The following is a 27,804-nucleotide window of genomic DNA, read 5'->3' on the forward strand; positions in this document are numbered from 1 at the left end:
GAAGGATAAGACATTTTTTATGTATGCATCTACAGCAGCAAGAATACTTATAGCAAAATATTGGAAGACACAAGATCTTCCCACGCTGGAAGAGTGGCAGACGCAGTTGATGGACTATATGGAATTGGCCGAAATGACTGGCAGAATCCGGGATTTGGATGAAGAGACAACGGAAGAAGATTGGAAAAAAATTAAGGACTATTTGCAAAAACAATACAAGCTATATGAATGTTAAGAATCTGCATGTTTTGGAATTTAGCTCCTGCAACTAGATCGAGAAAATAGGAAGATAAGTTACACTTAAGAAAAAGTTGAAATTTAAGGTTATTATATTTTTTATTTTAAGGCATAAATATTAGATAGAAGGCACCTTAAAATTAGAAGTAAAATATTTTGAAAGATATAAATAAGATACGAAACAAGGTAATAATTTGCTGATATGTTTTATTGTAAAGAATGCAGGGTGAGGGAGGTGTGGGGAAGTCCAGCTAACAATTTAAAAATGTATTTTGAAAGTTGGAGTATTATTTATTTTTCTTCTTTTTTCTTCTGTAAACTGAAAATGCAATAAAAACGTTTAAAAAAAAAAGTTTTAAGGGATAGCAAGGGTCATCTAGTCCAACCCCCAGCCATGCAGGGATCTTTTGCCCAGTGTGGGGCTCAAGGGACTAAAATATGCATCAAAACGCAGCAGTGTTTAGATAGGGCACGCAGTACGTATTTAGGGTTGGAAGGAGTGTGAGCACATTCAATTTTCTGTAGCAGCTTTGAAATGGTGCCACCATTATCTCTGATCCGTTCATGGCGCGCCAGAGAGAGTTTCTCAGTTTCCTGCAAACTTTCACATGTCAATTCTTTGTCACAAGTAGAATTTTAAAAACACAGCTTGCTATTTTTTGTTTGTTTTAGATTACAAAAGCGTCGGAGATGAAAGTCCGGTGTCTGGGGCACCCAAGCCCAAGGCAGCGCGCCTGGCAAGCGAGGGAGCGAGGGCGCGTGTCTCCGGGGAAGCGCTCCGGGGATGTCACGGGGTGGGCTGGGGGTGCGAGTGGGGTGAGTGGCGGGGCGGCGATGGCAAACTTTTCTTTTGCTGAGCGGGAAAGGGGGGTGTCCCTTGGCGCTGGGCTGGGCCGGGGTCGCGCGGAGTCTCCTCTTTTCTCCCTCGGCTCATTCATTCCTCTCTCAACGCGGCTGGCTGGGCTCCTTTCAGATCTTTTTTTTTTGACCTGGTTAACATGTCGGGCCAAGTTTAGCTTAGACGAGGCTGGCGAAGTTTTCCATGTCATTTCCTGTTGCTGCCCTCCCGAGCCGAGCACCCACCCACCTCGCAGCCCCTCCTCGGCCGCGCTCCCGCTTTCTCTCTCTCTCTGCGATGCGCGCCGAGGACCCACTTGGCGCTCGCCGTCCGGCCGGGGGCTCCGGCGAGGCTTCCTGGGCTGCGCGCAGCTCCGCCGAGAGGAATCGTGAAAGGTAAAAAGGGAAAAAGGGAGCCCCGTCTTCTCTCCGGGGAGAACAAAGCCGGTTGGGGGGCTGATTTTCCGCGGAGCCACCGGGACCTTTGACAGCTCCAGGTGCGCCCTCTTAGAGGAGGAGAACAAGGGCCGGTTCCTCCGCGAGAGCCGTCCAAGGAAAGGCCGGGGAGCCGAGCCCCGGGGGGCCCGAGGTCCCTTTGGAGAGGTGCTGCCGAGCACCCGGAGTTTGCTTCCAGAACCAGGGAATTTCCGTCTGGTCAGAAGCAGGTTCCGGACTATCTTTCCATTCCTATTAGGAGGAGGAAAAGCTGGCGGGCGGCAGCAGTTCAGAATGAAAGACCCCAAGGGGAGGTTTGTTTGGCAAGCAGTGGCTCATTCGCCGTGGAATAATTCGAGAAAAGAGTAATTCAGGAGAAAAGCAACTCAGAGCTGGAAAGGAGCTGTGAATATGAGCAAGCATGGCGCTCGAAATGTGTGCTCTTTAGTTTCTGTGTAGGGTTGTTTCCAGCAGAATACTGTATATGGACCTACTTTAGTTTTCGCAGAAGTAACAAAGAAGTTGTACGTTCATAGACGTGAAGTTCTCTCTCTTAAAAACCGATACTGTTTTTAATTTTAATAATTACACTGTTTCATTACATACTGCTAAAACTAGAAATACACTCATATCCTGCTGCCTACAACATACCGGTAAACGTAAAGCGCAGCACTAACACAGGGACATTGCTAGGCAGCTAAAACACTCAGGGCTCATGCCCAGGACAGAAATTTGCATAAGATAGGCATATGCTAATTTAGATATAAAGATGCAGATTTGGGGTGCTTTTATAGGGGAAAACAAACAAACAAACGGTGGCTTTTGCTGTCAGCTGTATTCCGGGCAGTGTGCCCGGCTCCCCTGCTAAACAAAGTAAGGCCGGGGTCAGGAGGTCCGGGGACAGCACAAAAAGCTTGTGGCCTCTGGTCCCCGTCCTCCGTCTGAAACATCGCTGCACTAGAGCTGTTTTTCACAAGTGTATGTCAATTTCTGTAATGATTCCTTCTCTTCCTTCCCAGCATTTTGTCAAGCATCAGTTTCACCATAAGACATTCCTCTTAATTTAAAGGAAACAGAGTCTCTTGACTCCATCTCTCTTACTTGAAAATGTATCTACAGTTACCTCCCCTATTTTCCTGATCTTGACTGCTGCGCTCCCTTTCTGAAACACTTTGGGGGGTTACTTTAAGTGCTAAACCAGTTTATCTGCTAATATTAATGTTATTTCTAGAGGTGCCGGACAGCCAGCAGTTTCTATTACTTGGGTTAGACTTTTGAGTTTTTAATTAAGTTAAAATGCCTTGTAGAAATATAAACTGTAAAAAAGAGGAAAATGCAGAATTTCTCTTTCTTATTCCTGTTGTTTTGTAGACAAACAGAACATTAAAAGAGAGCAATGGTAGAAACATACAGAAGCGGCTCACAATGTTGAGATGCCTTCTGAGCAGGGCCGACCCACCCAGGAGACAAGGGGAGGCAACTGCCTGAGGGGGCAGGATCCACAGGAGCAGCAGATATCTGGCCACCAAGTGAAGCATCAGCTGCTCCTGCTGCTGCTGCTGCTGCAGTGGCAGCAATGACTGCAGCCCCTCCTCCTCCTCCTCCTCAGCTGCCCCCCCCCATACCACCTATACCATGGCCTCTTGGTGAATCAGGGGCGCTGAGCTCCTTCCGCCACCAGGCAGGAGAAGGCAGGGGCTGCCCTCTGGGGTCTCCTGGGCTCTGCACCTGCCCAGCATGATTCAGAGAGGGCCCCTTTGGATTCTCAGTTCAATCGTCAAGTCAGGTTGATTTGATTCCTACCCTGTTCTCAACGTAGATTTTTCTTCCTCCCTTGTTCCTGATGTAGATCTTCACTCACCCCTTATTCCCTGGCTGGGGGGATGGGGTGGGCACCATTTGGTGGTTCACCTCAGGTGCCAAAATTTCTTGGGCCAGCTGTGTTTCAGAAGCAACTGGTAATTAATTCAAGCATGCCAGAAAGAAGTTTGTGACTTGCTATCCTGGTTTTCTATATGAACACAAACCATAGGAAGGAGGAAGTGCTATAAGTTGAGCAGGCCCTGTTTGTAACCCAGGAGTAGGGTCCTTCTTAGCCTGCATCTACTCATGAGTAGTCAAACAGAGGCATTCATGAAAATCTCTAGTACTTGCTACAGGATGGGCATAGTCAGCATTTATTTTGGGGGGGGCAGGCTTTTTGTTAGGGGGAGGCAGAACTGAGTTATCTGCAATGCAAATGGTCAATTAATTAAGTATTTCTATTTATTTACTTTATTGGGGAGGCAGCTGCCTCCCCTGCTCCCCCCCCCACCGTGCCCATGTGCTACACCCCTACAGTCCCACTTCTGCAGCTCCCACTTCCCCCAGAGACTGGCAACTGATGGACCAGAGCTCTCCCACCCTATTAGGGAAGCAAATGTGGGTCAGGGGCTGCCAGCTGTGGACTCTTACTCAGTTGGCATGTTGTCTTTTTAGGCATTGGGTTAAATAGATGTTGTGGCCAGGTATTCAGGCCAGTGCAGCCTTTTGGCATGGCTTCAGAGCCTGTGCTGAATGGCTTTTGGCATGGCTTCAGAGCCTGTGCTGAATGCATACCCTCTAGCATTCCTCAGATGAAAATAGGGACATTTCTCACTCCCTGCCAGCTGACCCTCCTTGACGCACCATTTTTTTGTTCATCCCCCTGCTGCAGAGCATTTCCACCACCCCCACCCCGATGGGACAGAGCACACAGCTTCCACTGTCCTGAGAAAGTCCCTGAATCCTGATTTCATTTTATTCTTTGGTAGATTTACAAAAAGCACTGGCAGGGGATATAGGGACATTCTGGGATCAAATAATTGCATTTTCACTTTTAATTTGTATACTACCTTTCTATATTAGTATTCTCAAGGTGGTTTACAAGCTGAAGAAACAAGAAAATAGAGAGCAAAGATCACACACATAATAACATTCTGATCCAACACAAAAAGTCACAGTAACTTTAAAATAAACAGCTTAAATCAAATAAAGCAATATTGCCAGCTCAAGGAGTCTGAAACTGGTATCACGATCTGAACTTCATACTAGTTTCAGACAAACAATTGGAATATTGCTCAGCTTTAGACTGAAGAACCCTTTGTGATCGAGGTAAGAAATGAAGAGGCATTCCCAGAGCAACTTGAAAATACCCAAACATAGGGGAAAGAAGCCGGAGGCATTCATGCTCCCTATTAAGGGGATCAGAGGCTCCTAAACCCCTTCTGCAAATTCAGCCACGCCCGTCTGAGTCTCCTGCACTGGTCTGACGGCTTTGCTGAGCCCTGACTTAGGAGCATGGAGGCTTTCCTGAGGCACCAGCTGATGTGCTGCCTGGATCTCAGTCTGTGGGTGCCTGTTATTTGCCCAAGAAAGGGACCTTTCTCCTGCAAATGTGGACTGACCTTTGCAGCTGTTTAAGTTTTTGTTTTTTTTGTTGTTGATTAGCCAGTCACAGTATTAATTATTAACTGTACAGTATTTTTATTCTTAATGGTGTTTAATATTTTGATGCTGTGCACTACCCTGATAACTTCATAATATGGCAGTAATAGAAATACTTTGATAAATAAACAAATGTGTTAAAAAATGCTTTTGTTCTGTTCTGCCTCTTAAGTAGTTTTTGCTAGTTCATCTATTACAGCTAAGAGATGGTTACTGTTCTCCGGATTGTTAGAACATAAATTCATTCGTTCGTTCGTTCGTTCATTCATTCATTCATTATATCACCCTCCATCTGAAGATCTCAGGGTGGTTCATTCATTATATCACCCTCCATCTGAAGATCTCAGGGTGGTTCACAAGATAAAAGTACAGGATGAAAGCACAAAATAAATCGTTAAAACAAAAACAACACCCACCTCGTGCCACAAAAACATTTAAATGGCTGTCGAATATTTATCAGCCTGGCTGCAGAGAAACTTTTTTGCCTGGCACCTAAAGATGTATCATGAAGGCACCAGCTGAACATCCCAAGGCCGAGCAGTTCCTAGGATTTACGTTACTACCAAGCCTGAAGTTCATGCTCTGCTCTTTGGCCTTGTAATTGTGTAGTGTTTGGGTGCATCTTACTTACAGGGTCTGTATCTGAGACTCTGCTTCAGTTGCCTGTTTTTTTTTTTAAAAATAATATTTATTAAAATTTTTAAGTGTTATAAAAAGCATATTAAACAAAAACAAAACAACACATCACAATAAGAAAAAAAAGAAGAAAAGAAAAAACAAAACAAAAACACACACACAACTAATCTTCCCATAACTTATCTTTCATTTGCTTGTTTCCTTGACCTCCTCACACCTCCCTTTTTTGTATTCTAATTCGGTTAACTATTTCAGCAAATCCTTTCCATCTTTTCCAATTTTTGTTCTGTAATTTATCTCAATATGATGTAACTTTACTTTTCCTCCTTTCACCAATTAACAGTCTATTTTTTCCTAGACCCTTATAACATTTCTGCTAAAACCACATAACTTCATTCCAACATCCTTCTAACATTCATTAATTTTACAATGTTTCTGTAAATAGTCTTTAAATTTCTTCCAATCTTCCTCCACCGACTCTTCTCCCTGGTCTCGGATTCTGCCAGTCATTTCCGCCAATTCCATGTAGTCCATCACCTCCATCTGCCATTCTTCCCGTGTAGGTAGATCTTGTGTCTTCCAGTACTTTGCAATAAGTATTCTTGCTGCTGTTGTAGCATACATAAAGAAAGTTCTATCCTTCTTTGACACCAATTGGTTCAGTTGCCTGTTGTTGCACCTAAAGAGCAAGTTTTGATTTCAGGTCTCCCTGTAAGCCAGGGCAAGCATATGACCGAGGGCCTAGGTAGACCCTCCAAGTGCCCCAGGGACACCACTGATTTACAGAAGCCCTCCTGTTTTTCCTTAGGTCGTCCCTATTTTCATTGGAGAAACGTTGGAGGGTATGGATTTATCCAACCCCCGGTCCCTCTGAAGGCAATCCTGTAAAGGGATTTTTTAAAAATGTTTAATGTTTTATTATGTTTTTATGTATGTTGGAAGCTGCCCAGAGTAGCTGGGGTAACCCAGTAAGATGTGTGGGGTATAAATAGTAAAATCATCATTATGGAATTGGATGTTTCTATTTTCATCAGAGAAATGTTGGAGGCTCTGCCTATGTGAAATAAATGTTGTCACACTGAATGGGGTGCATGTCACTGATTATATGGTGTTGTCACAGGCAGGGGTGAATCTAGGATTCATTTCACCTGAGTCAAAGACGCAGTTTAGCAACCCCTATGTGCATGTGTGTACACACACAGGCTGGGAGCCTCAGTGGAGCCCCTTCTAGAGGCGTTAGGTAAAGGTAAAGGGACCCCTGACCATTAGGTCCAGTCGCGGACGACTCTAGGCTTGTGGCGCTTTACAGGCTGAGGGAGCTGGCCTTTGTCCGCAGACAGTTTTTCTGGGTCATGTGGCCAGCATAACTAAGCCGCTTCTGGCAAACCAGAGCAGCGCACGGAAACGCCATTTACCTTCCTGCCAGAGCGGTACCTATTTATCTACTTGCACTTTGACGTGCTTTCGAACTGCTAGGTTGGCAGGAGCTGGGATCGAGCAACGGGAGCTAACCCTATCGTGGGGATTCAAATGATCAACCTTCTGATCGGCAAGCTCTAGGCGGGCTCCCATGGCTTGCGGAGATCTGCGCGAAGCCTGGAGAGCCAGAGGGGTCGGTGCGCACCGACCCCTCTCGCTCTCCAGACTTTAGCGAAAGCCTGCATTTGCCCCATAGGACGCACACACATTTCCCCTTCATTTTTGGAGGGGAAAAAGTGCGTCCTATGGTGCGAAAAATACGGTAACTAAAACTGCAGACTAAAAATTTTAAGTGAGTGATTCATCTTTATTCAGCCATTTTAGAAATTGGATTAAGAGTCTGTCAGCATGAACAGAACGTATCTAGCTGAGAAACATTAAGGATGTCTTGAAGACAGACCCACAGGCAAGGGAGACTTCCCGCCAGGATTTCAGCTACTTTTACTTTACCATCAAGCATCACCATCAGATATGTGGGCTTCCCCATCCTTACAGACTCTTAATCCAGTTTCTAAAATGGCTGCATAAAGATGAATCATAATTACTATTAATTTTATGTCTTTCTGCCTGGCTGACTCTCTCTCCACAGCTCTCCCTGGAGGAGAGAAGCACAAGCAAACATTGGCTAGGCAACTTACAATTTTGAGAATAGATCTTAAGCTGTAAACTCTGCTTTGCTTTCTGGGTCATGATTAGAGTGCCAGGGGTTGGGGAAAGCACTAAGATATAAAACTGACCAGGTATCTATGATATGTAAAGTGGCAGAAAGGAGATTTCTAAAATTAACAGTAGTAGCAACAGCAGCAGCAGCAGCAGCAGCAGCCCCTTAGTTTAAAAGACACATAAACACACCCATCTAGTGCGGCAGAACCAGCTGAGCTACCCTAAAGCCTCCTCAGCATGAGACCCCAAAGAAGAGGCCAAGTTGTGGTTCTCCCCCTGCCTTCCGCCCTTGCAAACATATTGTGGATACTTAAGCACTTTAGTTTTACAAATAGCAGCTAACTAAACTGAAAACTAAACTGGAGAATCTTTTCTGATTCTTTCTCTATCCTCGCCATTTGCAAAGAAACAGAAGACACTTATTAATACTTAGCAGCTAATTGAGATTTGCTTGCTTGTTTGTTTATTGCATTCATATTTCAATTTTTCTCCAAGAAATTTAATCAAAATAGAGGCTCAGGAGGGTCCCCTGCCCTTCCTAAGCCACTCCTAATGAAATATGCTAGAATGTTGTTTTCAACCCTGGAAACAGGGATGGGACATAGACATGGTTGTGGTTGCGTTTGCTGTCCAGAGACGAGTGGCCAGCCCAGGAGACAGTCAGAAACAAGTCCAGAGCATCTCTTAATGTAAGATATTGGATATGCATGTAAGGAACAGAGAAAGAAATGGGCTCTAGCTTAGGTGGATTGGGGGGTTTAGGGTGGGCAGTGCCCTACCTGCCCTAATGGACCAGTCTCTATGGACTTGGCATCATAATGACATCTGGTGTTTGGGTGCTTTGAAGTCCCAAAGTTGGGACTTCACAGCATCATGTAGGACTTGCAAACAGCCCTTTAAAGCATTTGAGGTACTGCCCATCAGCTGGTAAGTGGTAAAGCCAAAGCCTGCTTTCCATCTGCATCAGTTGCCCAAGTTAGCTCTTCACGGATGACTCCAGCTGTGTAGCTCCTGCTGCACCTTGCCAATGCACAACCGAGAGCACGCTTGAACGCTCTCAATTCTTGTCTCTACCCCCACCACATCTGATGGGCAGGTAGGCATGGCTTGGGGGAAATGGCCTTGCAGGTCAAATGTGCAAGGCCCTGGCATGTGTCCTGTGGTGCAGTGGCTTCCCACCCCTGCCTTACCAGGTGGGGACAACACTGACCCAAGAGTCAGTAGTATATCACACTTTAATACATGTTGCAGCTTATATCTTCACACATTAAGAGCTCAGGCTAAGGGAGGCTTGTAGTGCTTTCCAGGCCTCTTGGGGGAGTTTCAGGGAGAGAAAAGAAGAAAATGGCAGCTCCCCCTCCCTCCCTGGGCTCCCTTACGTGGCAGCAGAGCCTTCTGGCTGCAGGTGCCATTCCCTCTGTGCAAAGCTGTCGGGGATGCATTCCAGGAGTGGGTTGAGCCACACACCCTTAACACCGACACACACTCCCTGAGCACACATGGCTCTCACATACAACCCCCTGCTTGTTCCCCCCTCCTCTGATCCACTCAGATAAGCTGAGGAAGGGAGAGTCCCTTCCCCTGAACTCCTCCTCTTACTCTCCTTGAGTGTTCAGGGATTGGGGGCAGAGGGTACAAGTGTATTTGTGTGTATGGGGTGTGTGTGTGTCTAGCCAGTTCTGAAGGCATAGCGATCCTGGCTGCTTCGTTCAGGCTGTGGACAGGTTCCCCCAAGAAACACAGGAAGCATCTCCTGCTGCCTCTGAAAAGAGACTTGTGTGCCCTCAGCTGCCATTGCTGCAGAACCTCTGGGCTTTCTAGCAGCTGAAGAACTGACCTTTACAGGAGTTTTAAAAGGGGGATAATAATGGGGGGAGGCTTGTGCATCACCTCACATTATTGTAAGCAAAGTTGTACCCCCCCACTCAAAAGCCCACCCCCATCTGGGGGAACCTAGCTCCCTTTGCTATTTTGGAATGGATTTTGCTTCCCACCGAAAAATGACAAACATTCCACTGTGAGGACTTTCAGATCAGCCCTGCCTACTTTCTCTCGCAGATGTGCGTCACCCCAATGTCCTTCTGTCCCTCTCTGCGTCCTCCAGCAAGCAGGGATTGTGTGAGCTTTGGAGTTCCCTTGAGCTGTAGAGGGAGCAGTTGGGGCTGAAAGGTTGAAGGCTAAGTTCCAAGGAGGTGGACTTTAGACTAAGGGACAGGCCAATAGAATCTGACTGTTCTCATTCTGGAAGGGGATGGCAAAAAGAAATTGCCTTGAAAAGTGGGGAAGAAATTCAGTGACATTTGTTGTGAGGTAGGAAGTGTGAAGGGTCTTTCTGCTGAGCGGTCCAGGGTGGTGAAAGTTTTACACTGGTCTCCGGAACAAGACCAAACTCCACATTGTTAAATGCACAGCACACAGTTGCACCTTCAATTCTTATAAAATTCCTTGCCGATGAGGGGCTCCCTTTTGATCTAAGTTTGTGGAGAGGGGAGATTTCTCTCTTTCCCCCTCTAAGAAAAAACCCTCTCTTTCTCCTCTCCCATCCTCATTGGGTATTAGAGGCATCCAGGCAAGGGGTGGGTGTGTTTTCATCCCAACTTCATCAATGGGCAAGAAGAAATAAACCTCCCCTCCTTGCATGCTTTGAGCAAGACCAATTGGGAACCCCATATCTATAGTAAATTTTTGAAAGGCACCTAAAAGAGGACAGCACAATTTATTCCATCTCCTCCTCCTCTATAGCACAAGGAGTAACAATCTTCTTGACTTTAGACAGCCTCATTTTTTGGACCAGATCGTGATGAATGTTGTGTCTTTCTCCTCAGTCAGCCGAAATCTGGTTAGAATCATAGAATCATAGAATCATAGAGTTGGAAGAGACCACAAGGGCCATCGAGTCCAACCCCCTGCCAAGCAGGAAACGCCATCAGAGTACTCCTGACATATGGTTGTCAAGCCTCTGCTTAAAGACCTCCAAAGAAGGAGACTCCACCACACTCCTTGGCAGCAAATTCCACTGTCGAACAGCTCTTACTGTCAGGAAGTTCCTTCTAATGTTTAGGTGGAATCTTTTTTCTTGTAGTTTGGAACCATTGCTCCGTGTCCGCTTCTCTGGAGCAGCAGAAAACAACCTTTCTCCCTCCTCTATGTGACATCCTTTTATATATTTGAACATGGCTATCATATCACCCCTTAACCTCCTCTTCTCCAGGCTAAACATGCCCAGCTCCTTTAGCCATTCCTCATAAGGCATCGTTTCCAGGCCTTTGACCATTTTGGTTGCCCTCCTCTGGACCCGTTCCAGTTTGTCAGTGTCCTTCTTGAACTGTGGTGCCCAGAACTGGACACAGTACTCCAGGTGAGGTCTGACCAGAGCAGAATACAGTGGCACTATTACTTCCCTTGATCTAGATGCTATACTCCTATTGATGCAGCCCAGAATTGCATTGGCTTTTTTAGCTGCCGCGTCACACTGTTGGCTCATGTCAAGTTTGTGGTCAACCAAGACTCCTAGATCCTTTTCACATGTACTGCTCTCAAGCCAGGTGTCACCCATCTTGTATTTGTGCCTCTCATTTTTTTTGCCCAAGTGCAATACTTTACATTTCTCCCTATTAAAATTCATCTTGTTTGTTTTGGCCCAGTTCTCTAATCTGTCAAGGTAGTTTTGAAGTGTGATCCTGTCCTCTGGGGTGTTAGCCACCCCTCCCAGTTTGGTGTCATCTGCAAATTTGATCAGGATGCCCTTGAGTCCATCATCCAAGTCGTTGATAAAGATGTTGAATAAGACCGGGCCCAAGACAGAACCCTGTGGCACCCCACTAGTCACTCTTCTCCAGGATGAAGAGGAACCATTGATGAGCACCCTTTGGGTTCGGTCAGTCAGCCAGTTACAAATCCACTGAGTGGTAGCATAGTCAAGACTGCATTTTACCAGCTTCTTTACAAGAATATCATGGGGCACCTTGTCAAATGCCTTGCTGAAATCAAGGTAGGCTACATCCACTGCGTTCCCTTCATCTACCAGGCTTGTAATTCTGTCAAAAAACGAGATCAGGTTAATCTGACATGACTTATTTTTCAGAAATCCATGCTGACTATTGGTGATCACAATATTCCTTTCTAGGTGCTCACAGACTGTTTGCTTAATGATCTGCTCCAGAATCTTCCCTGGTATTGATGTCAGACTGACTGGGCGGTAATTATTTGGGTCCTCTCTTTTCCCCTTTTTGAAAATAGTCTGCTGGGACTTCGCCTGTTCTCCAGGAATTCTCAAAGATGACTGCCAGTGGTTCTGAGATCACATCTGCCAGTTCTTTTAATACTCTTGGATGCAGTTCATCTGGCCCTGGAGACTTGAATACATCTAAACTAGCCAAGTATTCTTGTACTATCTCCTTAGTTATTCTGGGCTGTGTTTCCTCTGCTGAATCATTTGCTCCAAATTCTTCAGGTCCGGCATTGTTTTCTTTATCGGAGAAGACTGAGGCAAAGAAGGCATTGAGGAGTTCAGCCCTTTCTGTGTCCCCTGTTTGCATTTCACCATCTTCTCCTCTGAGCAACCCCACTGTTTCTTTGTTCTTCCTTTTGCTACGAACATACCCATAAAAGCCTTTTTTGTTGCTTTTAACCTCTCTAGCAAGCCTGAGTTCATTCTGTGCTTTAGCTTTTCTGACTTTGTGTCTACACGTGCTGGCTATTTGTTTGAATTCCTCTTTGGTGGTTTCCCCCCTTTTGCATTTTTGGTACACATCCTTTTTAAATCTTAACTCAGTTAAAAGTTCTTTAGATAGCCACCCTGGCTTCTTTAGGCACCTTCCATGTTTCCGTCTCATTGGTATTGCCTGAAGTTGTGCTTTTACTATGTCCCTCTTAACAAACTCCCAGCCATCATGAACTCCCTTTCCTTTTAGTATTACTGTCCATGGGATCTCACCCAGCACTTCCCTAAGTTTTATGAAGTCGGCTTTCTTAAAGTCAAGAAATTGAGTCCTAGTATGCTTGGCTGCTCCTTTCCGCTGTATAGTAAACTTCAGAAGAGCATGATCACTCGCGCCTAATGATCCTTCCACTTCTACCCCACTAACCAGGTCATCAACATTAGTTAGGACCAGATCTAAAATGGCTGTTCCTCTTGTTGCTTCTCCCACTTTCTGGACAATGAAGTTGTCTGCAAGGCCAGTGAGGAATCTGTTTGACCTTATGCTCTTGGCTGAGTTTGACATCCAGCAAATATCCGGATAATTGAAATCCCCCATTACTACTATCTCCCTTCCTTTTGCATGCTTGGCCATCTGTTCCAGGAAGGCATCATCTATGTCCTCCGTTTGGCTTGGGGATCTATAGTAAACTCCCACAATGTGGTCCCTATTATTCTTCTCTCCCTTAATTTTGACCCAAATGCTCTCACTTTGGCTTTGAGGTTCTAAATCTTGGATCTCTTCACAGATATACACATCCCTGACATATAACGCCACTCCTCCTCCTTTCTTGTCTGGTCTGTTTCTCTGAAATAGATTGTATCCCTCCATTATTACATTCCAGTCGTGGGACTTATCCCACCAGGTTTCAGTGATGCCTATTATGTCATATTTAGTTTGCTGTACCAAGAGCTCAAGCTCATCTTGTTTATTACCCATGCTTTGCGCATTAGTGTACAGACACTGAAGTCCATTAATCATTCCCCCGTGTCTCTTATTTAAGGATTTTTTCCTCCCATCACTAGGTCTGCGTGCTGTTTGCTCCATTCGGTCTATGACATTTGGACTCCTACCTTCAGGAGCACTGTCTCCCTCCCCCACATTAGTCAGTTTAAAGCCCTCCTGATGAGGTTTCTGAGATTTTTGGCCAAAACATTCCTCCCAACCGTTGTGAGGTGCAGCCCATCACTTGCCAGAAGTCCATCTTCAAGAAACTGCAGTCCGTGATCTAAGAATCCAAACCGTTCCTGTTTACACCATTTGCGAAGCCAGCTGTTCACTTCCACTATTTTTCTCTCTCTCCCTGGGCCACGTCGTTCAACTGGGAGGACAGATGAGATGACAATTTGTGCATTTAATTGCTTCAATTTCCTGCCCAGAGCCTCATAGTCTCTTTTGATCTTCTGGAGACTATTGCTTGCAGTGTCATTGGTTCCCACATGAACCAAGAGGAAGGGGCATTTGTCAGTGGGTTTTATGATTCCTTGCAGTCGTTCAGTTACATCTTGGATCTTAGCCCCGGGGAGACAGCACACTTCCCGAGACATCTTGTCAGGCCCACAGATCACTGCTTCTGTTCCCCTCATTAGGGAATCCCCTATCACCACTACACGCCTTCTCTTAGGTGTGGTCGGGGTTCTTCCGTGAGCTGTCCGTTCCAAGGTCGCCTGCACATTCCCTGAGGACTGACTTTGCTGCTCATCTTCATATACCTGATCGACTGTAATGAGGGAGAGATCCTCAAATGGAGTCTGCTCTTCGTCTTCCATGCTAGGGGACAGGACCTCAAAGCGATTGTGTATTTCTAAACAATCAGAGCGAACCCTGGGCCTCCTACTTCTTTGAGTCACGTTTCTCCATATATCTGGCTCCTGTGTCGGTGAACTAGCCTCCTTCTCAGGGGAGTCCCCTGTCTCCTCCTTGGTGGAGACGGTGTGCTCTGTTGCTTCCAAGAAGAGCTCCAGCTCTCTAATTCTTTGGAGCGTAGCTACATGTTCCTCCAGTTGCTGGACTTTGTCTTTTAAGAGGGCAATCAACATGCAATTGCTGCAGGTAAAGCTGCCTGCAACCTTTGGCAAGATGGCAAACATTGTGCAGGAACCGCAGGCGACTGCAGCTGTTCCCTCACTCTCCATCTTGAGAATGTGTCGTTGGGGGTGGCTACAGCCGTCCTCCATCATAAGAAGCGTGCAGACAGGACAAATAACTCCCTCCCCAAAAAAACCCTAGGTCTCCCCCGACAAACGTTTGAGACTAGCTCCCCTAAATCTAAAAGATGGATCAAACTGCGCGCCCTGCAATGATGTCCCTCTTATTGCTTCATCAGCCCTGCAATGATGTCCCTCTTATTGCTTCATCAGCCCAATGCAATCTGAGAAGGGCTCAGTGAAGAAAACCTGCTTCGATGGTCTAATATGACTATACCCTGCTTATTCTGTAACAGCCCACACCCTGCTTACCTAAGAGTAAGTGCCATCAAATTCAATAGGGCTTACTTCAGAGTAGACATAGGGCTGCTCTGCTGGATGCTCTCCCCAGGGAGGCTCGCCTGGCGCCTTCCTTACAAATATTTAGGTGCCAGGCAAAATCATTCCTCTTCTCCCTGGCCTTTGACTATGGCTTTTGAAACGGGGTGGGGGGGTTGGTAATTAGTATAGAAATGCATGTTCGACTGTCTCTCTGCTCCTGTTGACAGAAGATAACTACATGGTGACTGATAATCATCTGACTGCTAATCACTTTATCTCCAAAGGGTGATCTGGAAGTTATCCTCAAATGCTTTGAGCAAGGCTGTTTTTCTGCTGTCTGCACCTGGAGGCTTGGAAAGGAGTTAGAAGGAGCTGGCAAGCTGAAGAGTTGTCATGATGCCCAAGAGAAAGTCAGCCTGTATGGGTGGAGAGGTAGAGGCTCTAGCTGCCAGCCACCATCCTGCCCACCAGGGATCAGGTCCTCACTAGGCCATGCTTATCTAGTAAAAATATTTATTGGCATTTATTAGCATAAACCCAGAAACAGGAAGTAAACTGAAAGGGCACCTATAGGGAAGACTAAAAAAATGGGTCAGTGTGGCAACAGGCACATCCACTGTGGTTCATTTTGGGGGGAAAGGCATTATAGAAAAGTATGTGATCATTGTGTACATGCCTCCCATGTGGGGTGGGAATGGAAAATAAGCAAAGGTGCGAGCTAGGAGTTTTAGCTCAAAGTGTGATACAATCTGGCATTGTTGGCAGACGGAAGGCAGGATTCAACATGTTAAGAGACTGCAGTGAATGAGGAGTGTTTAGGGCATGCTGGGTTCTGAAAGGAAAGAACAGTGAACAAGTTTCTTAAACTTACAGTTTGTTCTGAGAACTTGTCAGTTAAGCGTTTTGTTTTGGCAAGTAACAACCTTGCTGGTAGGATGTAGGAGCTGTTGAATATGTCTGTTTTTAAATTACTAGGCTTAACAGGTTTATGGGGCTATTGTTTCACCTATTCTCTTCGGTCTCAGCCAGGCTTCCTGCCGAGTAGGCATAGCCTGGGTGCCAGAGGGATCAGTAGCTGTCTAGCTGCTTGTGTCTTTGGGTCTCTGGGCCTTGTGGAGGGCTTTTCTGAAAAAGCCCATGCCTCTGTGGGCAAAGTCAGAGTTTCTCAAACTTCTGAACTCCTTCTGAACTCACCTCCCTTCTGTACCTCAATTTATAGAGACACCAGTCTGTTGGGCAAACAAGTACACAGCAGTCCACTTCAGCCAGCCAATCTGACCCCCCAACGGATTGCTCATCACTCCCCCCACTCCCTCCACCAGCACTGGCAAAATCTCACCAGAAGCCACAGCTGGCATAGATGAGAAATGCCTGCAAGCTGGGCAGCATCACCAAAGCATGCCAGCGGGAAAAGAGAGGGTGCTGGCCTTGCCTTTCCTCTCTCGATGCTGGCTGCTCAGAAGGAGGAGACCTTTTGTCTGGCCAGCAGAACTGGGACCCCTTGCATGGCCAGACAAGTGTTCATTCCCCTCCAGGCGTTTTGATGTCTAAGGCAGCCCTAATTCTTTTCCAGCTCCAGCAGCCTCTGGCTCAGCCATCCTTAATTATTTTCAGTTGAATGACCCCAACCTACAAAGAGGCTAAATAAGGGAAAACACATCATGATTTATTGCTGAATGCAAAGTACACTTGCAGCAAAGTCTACAATCCCAAAGCAACCCTCTGTGGGCTTACTTCTGAGTAGACATGTATAGGATTGGACTGCTGCTCTACTGTATTGGAACATATATTTTAACTGTTCAAGAAACTACAGTGTTCCAGTTAGATCTGTCACAAAGTGTTTCTGTCCTTGTCGTCGTGCTCAGGAATTGTTTGCCAATGCCAGCAGCAGTTACGCACGCATGAATGCACCACTGGAAGAATCCTACCAAGCGCACAGAAACAATCCGCTTGTCTCTAACTGCACAGATTTGCTTCTCTGCCCAGCAGGATTTATATGCAGGTGCCTTTCCTTTGAGAAGAGGAAGAGTTGTTTTCCTCACATGGTTCTGTGTGGTTGTGGTTGTTGTCTTAAAATTCAATTGCTAACATTTCCTTTTCTTAGGATAACCCGCTACTTAATGATTTAAAAATACCTCCATCAATGCTAGTTGTCCAGAGGATTTTACTGTGAAAGTTGCCCAGCCCTTGCCAGGACTGGCTCCCAGGCTGGCAGCTGTAAGGGCTTTCCTTAGAGAGGATTCCATAACTTAGACACTGAAAGAAAAATCTCTGGACCCGTCTGTTTTGAGCACCCAGTATCCTTTCTAGGATGTGTGCTAGCGAGGTTGTGGCACAGTTCGAAGAGGTTTTGGGTGGAATGGATGATCAATATTGCTTCCAGTCTAGCCTTCAGCCTCACTGTGGCACGGAAACCACCTTGGCCGCCCTACTGGGAGATCTGGGCCAAGAGAGTGTGAAGCAAGGAGGGCTCAGAAGCGCACCTTGGCAAATGGCACTGAAAGGGAAAGGAAGCAGGCAGGGAAACCACCGCAGTTCAGATTATGCGCTCGTGGTCAGAACTGGATTTACCCTCTGGAAATGCAAGTGGCATTTGTTGACACTAGAGCTAGGTGATACATTGTCAAAAACCGGCTTAAATTTTACTTCATGATAACTGTTTCATAATATCTGACCTGGCAATATATCATGAATCACAATGTGTGTGAGGATTGGGTGATATCTGGTTTTCAACACTGCAATATATCACCAGCAAAACATTGCAATATATCATGATGTCTGAAATAAGGATGGAATTATGCAGAGGCAAACAGGGTAACATCCTGGCAACTGCTACTACTTAAGGGTAAATAACGATAAATGACAATATATCAATCACCGCACAGGCCCCTTCATCAGCATGCAGGCCAAAATGTATCCACATAGGGCTTTGGGTCGAGAGGAATGAGTCTTTCCCTCCAAATGTGTGCAAGTGGCTGAGACCAACCTTGAAGGACTGTTGTCAAAACATAAGACTGCAGCGCTGGGAGGGGGGGATAAATAACCATAGCAGAGGAGAGGAGGGAAAAGCAAGGCAAGGGGGAGAGAATTCTTTGCCTCTCTGACCCAGACTAGCCTTGCAGGGCTGTAAGCAGCTCTCCTTCCAGAAACAGAGAGCGGGGAGAGAATCCCAAAACAGAGAGGCTTCCTTTACTCTGTGTCCAAGAGCTACAGCCCAGGGACGAGGAGAATGGAGAATGCATGTAGTTCTGAGAAATGTGGCACAGAATTACTGAAAGCTCCTCCATGAGGTTCAGCTTTGGCTCCAAGCACCGTCTACAGCGCTGTTAGCAGGCCTTGGACATATTGTGCCATGGAGGTGCAGCTTCAGTCAGAGACCTTCAAACTCTTTCTGAAAGAAAATGCCAGACAGGGAGAAGGGCAGGAGGGCAATGTGATCTTGTGGCTGACAGCCCTGGCTTCCAATCAGGGAAGGACTTTGCCAAGGCTTTCTCTGACAACATGTTTGGGGGAGGGCTCTCCCAGAGCTGTGCCTTGGCTTTCCTCTGTGATGACAAAATAAATTTGTCAGTCACAATGGATCTTTCCCCACCCTGGTGTTTTCTTTCTATGGTAAGGTTACAGACATTGGTGTCGCTTTCAGCAGATACTTGCCTGTAAGTTTTTATTTTTAATGTCCAAATCTCTGAGGCATCATGAAGTGCTTTGGGGTTCCCATTCTGGTTTGGGGTGCTTCATATGGATCGTGCTTTGCCTGAGACTAGCCCAGAATCCCTTTAAGTCAGGGGTTGGCAAGGCTTACTGGGCATGGGCCAGAGATCCTGCGTGGGCTGGGCCGGTGCAGTGTGATGCCGGAAATTGCTTCTGTGCATGCCCAGATGCCGAAAATCATGTCTGTGCAGAAGCAATTTCCAGTGTCTGGGCATGTGCAGAAGCGATTTCCGGAGCCACGGAAGAGAGTCCTGGTGCTGTGCTGTGCCAGTTTAGCGCAGCGCGTGGCGACTCGCCGAGTGGGCGGCTCTGTTTGGGGGTGGCTCATGGGCCGGTTAAGCAACTCTCGTGGGCCGCTTCTGGCCCATGGGCCTTAGGTTGCCGACCTCTGCTTTAAATCAACCAGTTTGGGATTCACAATCTTCTGCATCCCCTGCACACCTCTAGCGTCAGTTGTTTGCAATCAATTATTTGTCATCTTTCTGTGAGAAATTGGACCAAAGGACAACACATGGTTGGTTCCTTGAGTGCACGTATGTAGCTATTGAAACAAGGGCCTTTTGACAAATCACCTTATGAGGCTCTCTGTCCTACATATTTTGACCTTGTCCGCCCCTCTTTTGGGGGATAGGTGACCAGCCTGGTTGTCTAATGTGTGTTATGATGATTGCAGTTTCCCCAGGTGGCTGGGCTGTCAGCAAACCAATCAAGATGCAGTAGGTTATCAGCAGTGATCTGAGTAGATCAGAAAGGTTGGCTTTCAGGATCAAAGGTGGCTAAACCTTCAAACAAAACAAAACAAAATGTATGTCCACTGCTCTCTTCTTCTGTGCTCAAGGGGAGGCATTAAGAATACCGGCTCCCCCAGGAAGCCATGCTGGGTGTTACAGATTCTCCCTCGGATTAATATGGGCTGGAGGGAAAGGGAACTGCCAGGTGTATCTCAAACTATAGAATTGCCATTGCAATTTCAAGAAGAGTGCCACTTGCCCTCTCTGATATTTCTAAAGCAGCACTGAATTATTACCCATTTGAGGGAACTCAGCTCTCATGACCATATTTTTTGATCTGAAAAGAGGAAGGAAAGAAAAAAAGGGCCTCTGTTTATTTTCGTGCTGTAAATCATTCAGGTGTGTTTCATGAGGGATTGAAATTGAACGAAGCAGCTACAAACACAACCACTGAGCAGAGGATTAAAGGTAAACAGCAGACTTCACCCCAAAGCATTTCACAGCACGGATTTAGTTCCTAAATGTGGGTGTCTAAAGGCAGAAGGAAGACTTTGCTTTGCCTAGGAGCAGGCGTGATTCACCCCCATTTGCTTTGTATTCCAAAACAGAAAAGAAGAAAGGGAGGCATGCTGCCTTTTGCCCACTAAACACCCAGACCGTCCTCCTTCCTGTCAATGAAGCACCCAGGAAAGTATTCAGCCGGACAATGGAGCCTACGGGGTCCAAGATGGCCTTGCTCAGCAACGTCCTGGCCGCCTATTCCTTTGTCACAGGTAGGCCCCCCTCTGGCCACCACTTCTGTTTGCTCAGGGGGTCAGCTATCTTTTTCATCAGGGGGCTGGTCCACTGTCCCGCAGACCTTGTGGGGGGCCGGTCTATATTTTGAAAAATATACGGTAAATACCCTGCAAGCCAGTCCCGCAGCTGCCTCCGGACCTGGAGGAGGAACGCACTCTGCACGTGCTCAGGAGCGCGTCTCGGCACTGCCCGCTCACCGGGGTTGTTGATGAGCCGCAGCCGCTCCATCAGCCCATCCCCGTGGAGCTCCCAGGCGGTGTGCACCAAGCTCCAGCAGCAGCGCCGAGCCGGGCGCCAGGCGCAGGGCCAGCAGGCACACCAAGCTCCGGCTGAAGCCCCACTACACACCCGTCACGATGCCCGGGGCATGACCCAGACCCGCCGGCCTCTCCGTCCGTGCCCATGCCGGGTTTACCACAGCGCGCGGGCGGCAAGGCTTCGGACTGGCTGCAGGAACTCCAAAGCTGGGCCAGCGTTGCCCCCTGCCCAGAGCCGTCCGTGGCTTCGGATTGGCTGCAGGAGCTGCGCCAGCGTTGCCGCCCGCCCAGAAGCCATGCCAGCATCGCGGAAGTCAGTCCCCGCATGGCAAGGCGTCCTCAGCATGTGGGGACTGACCCAGCAGGCAGCAGGGTCCGCGGGCCGGATTTAGGAGCCTGGGGGGGCCACATCCGGTCCCCAGACTTTAGTTTGCTGACCCCTGTGTTTACTGGATGTTTCGTGAGGTGGTACCAGGGTATCTGAAGATAACATTTCAAGGCTGCATGAATTATTATTATTATTATTATTATTATTATTATTATTATTATTAACTTTTTGATTTGTTTTTGTCAACCGGAGAACCAAAGGAGTCCAGAAAAGGGAGCGTTGTGTGTATTTTCTGTGGTTTCTGATGCCCTGCTAGCTCATTGTGTTTTGTACACACTTATGCTTCACCAAAAGAGAGGACAGAAGAGGACTCACACTTGCATAGAACTTGCATGGTGCTAATTGATATGTATATATGCAAATTTTAAAGTAATCATGATTTAAATTTCACATAAAACAAGTCAGCCAGTTTCCCACCACATCACCCCAATCTTGTCTATTAAATCGGACCCCACCTTATATCATCCCCAGCAGTTCTTCCATTAGTTTATCACCCAGAGTCCAAAATAAATTCCCCTTCAATTAATTATCCCCATTCATCATCAGCCACATATCATTAACATCGTCTCACATGAAAGGAATGAGAAGTAAAAAGGGTGGTGGAGATTCTCCCTATTAGACAAAGGAGTCAGTAGGTAATCTGTTATACCTTTACTGATTTTTTTCAAAAATATTTAAGCAGAAACTGCAAGCCAGTAGTTGAGCTTCAACCTCAGATGTACCAGGGCGGCGGGGTGTGTGTGTGTGTGTGTGGCAACACCACGACATCTCTGTGCCATAGCAATATTTCTGAATTAGGATTGGCTGAGTGTTGGCCAGAGAAGGATTTTTAACAGCTTGGGCTGGTTCACCAGTTGGAAGAAGAGAGCCCAGCTGCTGTGATGCCTCCTCTCTTCAGTTCCTGCGACTGACTTGAAGCGGGTTTACCCTGGAAGCTGCTGCAGGATATGGTCACAAAGATGCTCCCTGGCCCACCTGGGGGGAACCATGTTGCTGCTCCTTGGTTCCTGGGTCCCGTTAAGGGTGTTGATGCTGATATAGGAAACTTTAGATGGCTTGGGGCCCATGTTTCCAATAGAGGGCCTCTTCCAGTATCAGCCAACTGGGCTCTGAGAGGGGCAGAGGGACCCCCTTTGCTGTCCTGCTGGAAGATGGCCCTTTCTTACGACCAGGGAGCTACCTTACTGGGCTTACGATGCCAGGCCAAACCCAGGCCCTGGGTGGCAGTGACAGAGAAAGTGCCTGGAGGCTGGGGGTGACCACGCTACTCTATTTTGCCGTGTTATTTCAGTAGTAGCAGCGATTTATTAATGTGCTCTTATTTGAAGTTCGTCCCTTTATGAACTTCACAGTGGCAAATACCTCTTTTTTATTCTTAAGATTAAAGACCTCCTCACTGAGGAGCCAACTCTCTGTCCTGTAATTTAGAGAATTAATGATACAGGTATATTTACTCAGCTCAAGAAAACTTGGCTTCTCTTCAACTGAAGTGTGAAAATGAAATAATTGATGGAATGTCAACATTTTGAATAAAAGTTTCCTCGGGTTACAACATTTATCTTTCATCTACCCTTGTGTTGTACTCCTTGCATGATATCTTTCAGTTCCTTTCCCCATATAATTATTCCTTTGCAACATGGGTTTCATACCTATGTTTAAATTTGCTAGGACTGGAATTTGCTAGGGATGAGTAGATTGCCCCATTTTATTCCATTATTCTGTTGCTTTTCTGTTCTTTCTTGGGTTCTACCCCACTGCCAAGGAGAAAACAAAGTCTTGTTTCTATGAAAGGAGGAAATGCCTATTCCTTCGGCTTTTAAAAAACAGAGTCTCTCTGCTGAATTGCACCAGTGCCACAGCAAGGAGCCTTTTAACTTCTAGGCTTCAAGTTAGTACAGTATATTCTTATTCTTTTAGTATATAAAGAGGTTGCACAGTGTGTGAGGATTCTATCTTTTAAAACTAAGGCTGGCCCTATCGTTTCACTCTTTTTTAAACAAAAACAATAACTTTTTTTCAAGGTGTGGGTAAAAATAGAAAGCAGCCTGCCACCCCCGTCGCCATGAGTGGTACAAGATTCCAGGGGTTCCAGGCGCTTTTCCAGAGTTCATGTTTCCTTTGGGAATGAGGCACAGCAGAAACTGTGGTGTCTTTAGGATATATGTACACAACATTAGCCTTTTTTGGAGGGGTTTCCAGCATTAGCACCCCAAAAGGGTCTTGTTTCTCCCATAGCCCCAACTTTGGATTCATACAGACCTCAAGCATTGCTCTCCAACATTGCTCTGACTCTCCTGCTTACTACTGTGTTTGCCCATCATATTATTACTCCTCTTCCTTACACCAAGCTTCTAGATCACATTTCTTCTCACTTTCTACTCTGGCTTTATCTTTGGAGGAAGGAGCCTCACCCTTTTGCCATCTCAAACAGAGTCCTTTTGATCCATTGTTCTCTTAATGGCCATCATCCCTGACCACTGGTCCTGTTAGCTAGGGATGATGGGAGTTGTAGTCCCGAAACATCAGGAGGGCTGAGTTTGCCTATGCCTGAGGTAGAATAGAGATACCTTGCCTAGTAACCTTTGACAGCCTTGCCCTTGATGAATCTTGTCTAATCTTCTTTTAAGCCAAACGAGTTGCAGGCATCACTGCCCCAGAGCCAGTTCCATCGTGGAACCATGCGCTTTCCTGAATCTGCCAACATTCCACTTTATTGGATGCCCACAAATTCCAGGAGGAAAACTTCTCTACCCACCTTCTCCACAATAGACATTATTTTATGAACTTCTTTCAAGTCACTTCATACTCACTTTCCCCCTAAATTAAAAGACCCAGCCTGGGGTTGGTGGAAGAACTGTGCCTGGATTGACAGGTGACAGTTTTGAGGCAGCTCAGGATCTAGTGGATCCTAGGTTAGCTTGGTCCCTCCCCCATGTGGGTGCTTCTGCAGTGCTTAGCTCATGGGGCTCCCTTAGTCAACCTTCCTGCAGCTGCGATGGGGACCTGTGCTCTTGGATGCTGGCCCTGCATGGTGGGCAGGGGGCAGCTTTTGGCTGCATGATTGGGGGGGTGTGTGTCTCAGGTCGCAGCCTCACTTTGTCCCTCAAGTAATCTGGTGCAGAGGGAAGCCGATAGTATGGGTTTGGTACCTCTGTCCTGTGTCCTGCCCACAGCAGTAGGTCTGCCATAGCGGCCGGGGTTGTTTGAAGCTCAGCACACATTCAGTATAACCTCTGTGGATGGTGCCATTTTATGACCTCGCCTCCATTATCATTCATATTTAAATCATTATTTTAATTATTGCTAAAATGCTTTTCTGATATGTTCACCGCTCTTTCTTTCAATGGAAGAATTATAGCATTATAACACCACGGCGTACTGCTATAATTCATTATATGAGCATTGCTATGACACTCTAGTCCAGTCACAATATAACAATGACTGAATGACAGCATCACGTGGAGTCCCATAAAAAGGGGGTGAATGCAGTGTAGCAAATCCAAAATTGTATTCCTAGGGTTGGAGGCCCCCAAATGAGATGCATTCGTGTACAACTTTGGCCTGGAAGCACTCCTTAAGGAATTACTTTCCCCAAACACATTAGATATTTTAGTTGCATGTCTCGCTTTAATTTCTCACCTCAGTGTGTCACCATCTAACTAGATTACTGCCTTCTCTAATGACTTACTCCTTGGACTTTCTCCTCGTTCTCTTTATCCTGCATCTCGAAGGTCCAGGCGTGTGTTCAGTCCCCCACCGCATCTCCCACAACAGATTGTGTCTCAACTAGATCTCCTCATCTACATTTTCTTAATATGAGCCTCTCATCCCTTTCCTCCCCCCACCCCACTCCACCCTACTCTGAGGCTCAAATTTATCTCTGTCCCCTTGTTTGGTGGAAAGCCAAAGGATTACAAAGCTGTTTAGAATTCACGTTTTCTTTGTTGGGCATTTCATTTTATCCCTCTGCACCCTTTAAAAAACATTTCCTCTTCTACATTTCAGAAAATCCTGAGCGAGCTGCTTTGTATTTTGTGTCTGGCATTTGTGCAGGCCTTCTCCTGACCTTGCTGGTTTTAGTACTCCGAATCTCCTGTCAAACTGATTGCAAACCATTGCAAACCAAAAAGCCATCGCGGGACAGTGACACCGATGGCAGTGACGGTGACGATGACTCAGACACTGCGTCCGACCTGTCTGCTCGACGGCACCGCAGGTTTGAAAGAACGCTGAATATGAACGTTTTCACCTCGGCTGAGGAGCTAGAGCGAGCTCAAAGGCTGGAAGAAAGGGAACGCATCATACGAGAGATTTGGATGAATGGGCAGCCAGATATCCCAGGGACCAGGAGCCTAAACCGTTACTACTAACAGCTGGCCACTGCTACCACCTGGTCCAGCAGTCACAGCATCCTCTAAACCTGTTGCTACTCAGGGAAGAGGGGAAACTCAAGAGTTCCCAAGGCAAGCTAACCCTAAGCTTTGCCTCCATTTTCCCCAGGCAAATTGCCATCAGGGTTTTGCTCACAGACATCTATTGCTGTTGCTGGTTTTTTGGGAGCAGAGGGGACATACCAGACAAAAAACTCACTTTATATTGATTTGAAAGCATCTATATCATGGATTTTTTTTACCACATACCTGGCAAGGATGAGATTTGCTTGTATATTGTTTTAACAATAAGGATCCTACTAGAGGCAGGGCTGGAGCTAGGGGGTGGTGAGGTGGGCCTCCGCCAGAGGCACAGGCAATTGGGGGGCACAAAATCGTCTGAAAAATATGTCCATAAATATAAATATCAATTATTGCCTCATAAGAAATGGTTTTAAATAGAGGGTGAATTGAATGGGGGGGGGTCGGGTTGGAAGAAAGGAGGGAAGAAGAGCTCATTTGTCCATGGCTGGGGATACAATTTGGATGGTTCTTCCAGGGGCGCAAGACCACCTTGCTATGACTCTGCCTAGAGGTGATTAAAATACAGTGTTGGTGAAGATGGAACCGAAGCAATAAGTCATGATAAGGTTTGCAGCATTGGGAAATTGTGGAATTAACCCATGTACAAAAAAACCCAAACCTTCAGAACTGAGTATTCTCACACTATGAAACTATCTTGGTGCTTGGATGCTCAATATTCAGTCTTGTTATTTAAGGCTGTTTCAAATCTTGCTTTAGTGGCAGCATTTTTTTAAAAAAACTGTTATCTCAGGGATAAAATCCTTCCCCCAATACAAGTTCCCCCATCCTTTCCCCCCATCCAATATTTTTCCCATGGGGGCTTGTTATTGCAGAAGTTGTCAGTGGTGAGTAAACTGTTAAAACCTCAAAGGTTGAAAGAATTTGTGAGTGTTTGTGAGAGTGCGCGCGCGCACACACACACACACACACACACTGCTGTGCAGTGCCTTACTGATACTAAACTGTAGTTTTCTTATTAGCAGTTATGCATAAATATTTCATATACAGTATTATATTCCCCCTTTCCCACCGAAAATAGTTTTTTTCACAGTTGCATTGCAGGAATACAATGGGAGCAAGAGTGGCTTAAAAAAACCACACAAGGATGAATTTACTTGCTTCATTTTTTTAAAAAAATATATCAATCTTCTGTTTCAGGTAAATGCAGTAGAACATAAATGATTTTTGTACAGATTCCCCAAAACTGCAGACCTTCCAACATTCCTTAGATGAAAATAGGGACATTTCTCTCTCCCTCCCATTTTTGCTCCCCTACAGAGCATTTCCTGTCCGAAGTAAGGCGAGTGCTGTCACCCCTAAGCCAACAGGGCACAGCGCACCTCCAGCGCCTTGAGAAAACCCCTTAATCTTGATTTTGTTTTGTTTTATTCTTTGCTAGATTTACAACAAGAAAAGCACACACAAAACCTAAATTTTACAAGGGAGCAAGGCTAGACATGGATGAACTAAACATTTTTTAAAAATAATAATCAAGATGCTTTGCCACCCAGGGTGGCCCTGCCCTCTGCCTGCCCCTCAGAGCCAGGGCATTGTGTGGGGCTGGGCCCCTCTGCTGGTAGCAGCATCCTCTCCTCCTCTTCCTCACCTGCTCTCCAGCAGCCGCTACAAACTGCCCAAGGGTGGAGAGGCCATGGGGTGCTCCCTTGCAGCCCCCCCCCGTCACTCAGGACAAGCGCCGGCTCCTCCTCCTCCCCCAGCTCAGCAGCAGCAGCAGCACTGGAGGGGGGGAAAATAGGGACATTCTGGGATCAAATCAGGAGCCGGGTTTTGTAATTCCAGGATGGTCCCTGGAAAATCGAGGCCCTTGGAGGGTATGAAGTTGCTGCAACTGAGAAAACAGCTGTTTCATCCTGTTCATTTGGCCTTAGGGCCTGAACACAACCAAAATCTTCCTCGGTGGCCCAAGCATTCCCAGAAGGAACAGCCCAAGCTTTCAGCAGGATCGGAGTGGGCCTGATCCTGTAAACATGAACTAGGCTCCTTGCTTTTATAACCGGTTCAAGTCATTTCTGCTGGAAGTTGTTGGCTGGTTTGCACACATGGATCCCTGATGTGAAACTGCTTAGTGGCCTTAGATATATTAAAGGTGATAAAATGTTTTCTGCGTTTCTTATGTCTACCAGGCATTGGTAGCCTGACAAGAATTCCAAGGAGTTAATAAGGTTTTTCTTTTCCTTCTTCCCGAACCTACAGTGCTGCTAGTTAACTCTTCTGCTGCACACAAATAAAATTGTACAAAACAAAAACACAGCCATTTAACACTGGGTCCTTGGCATGTGAAGTGTGTGTCAAGGGGCTGACATTTCCCCTCAGTCCTTCAGATAGATGCTCAGCCCTTTCTAAACTTTAAGTTAACTATTTCTATAAGTCTGTTCTGCTAGTACTCTTCCTGTAGGTCTAGATAGCTATGTCTCTCTATCTTTGTGCCCTTAGATCACGAACTACCCATGCATTTTTGTCTCTGCTCCTGCTGACGCTTTTTCGTATGCAGCCTCCACAGCATCTGGTGACTGCAGAGTCAAAC

General features: G+C 46.4%; 1 protein-coding gene across 1 annotated transcript; it reads left to right on the forward strand.

The window, feature by feature from the left end:
• Window positions 1-1,377: 1,377 nt before the first annotated feature.
• On the forward strand, window positions 1,378-26,129 carry EVA1A (eva-1 homolog A, regulator of programmed cell death). The gene is made up of 3 exons (XM_081855772.1): window positions 1,378-1,470; window positions 19,971-20,135; window positions 24,811-26,129. Exons 2-3 carry the CDS (start codon window positions 20,069-20,071, stop codon window positions 25,173-25,175), a joined length of 432 nt encoding a protein of 143 aa, XP_081711898.1. The 5' UTR covers window positions 1,378-1,470; window positions 19,971-20,068; the 3' UTR covers window positions 25,176-26,129.
• The last annotated feature ends 1,675 nt before the right edge of the window (window positions 26,130-27,804 follow it).

Source organism: Podarcis erhardii (genome assembly GCF_964252035.2).
Source record: "Podarcis erhardii genome assembly, chromosome: 3".
NCBI classification, from domain to species: Eukaryota; Metazoa; Chordata; class Lepidosauria; order Squamata; family Lacertidae; genus Podarcis; species Podarcis erhardii.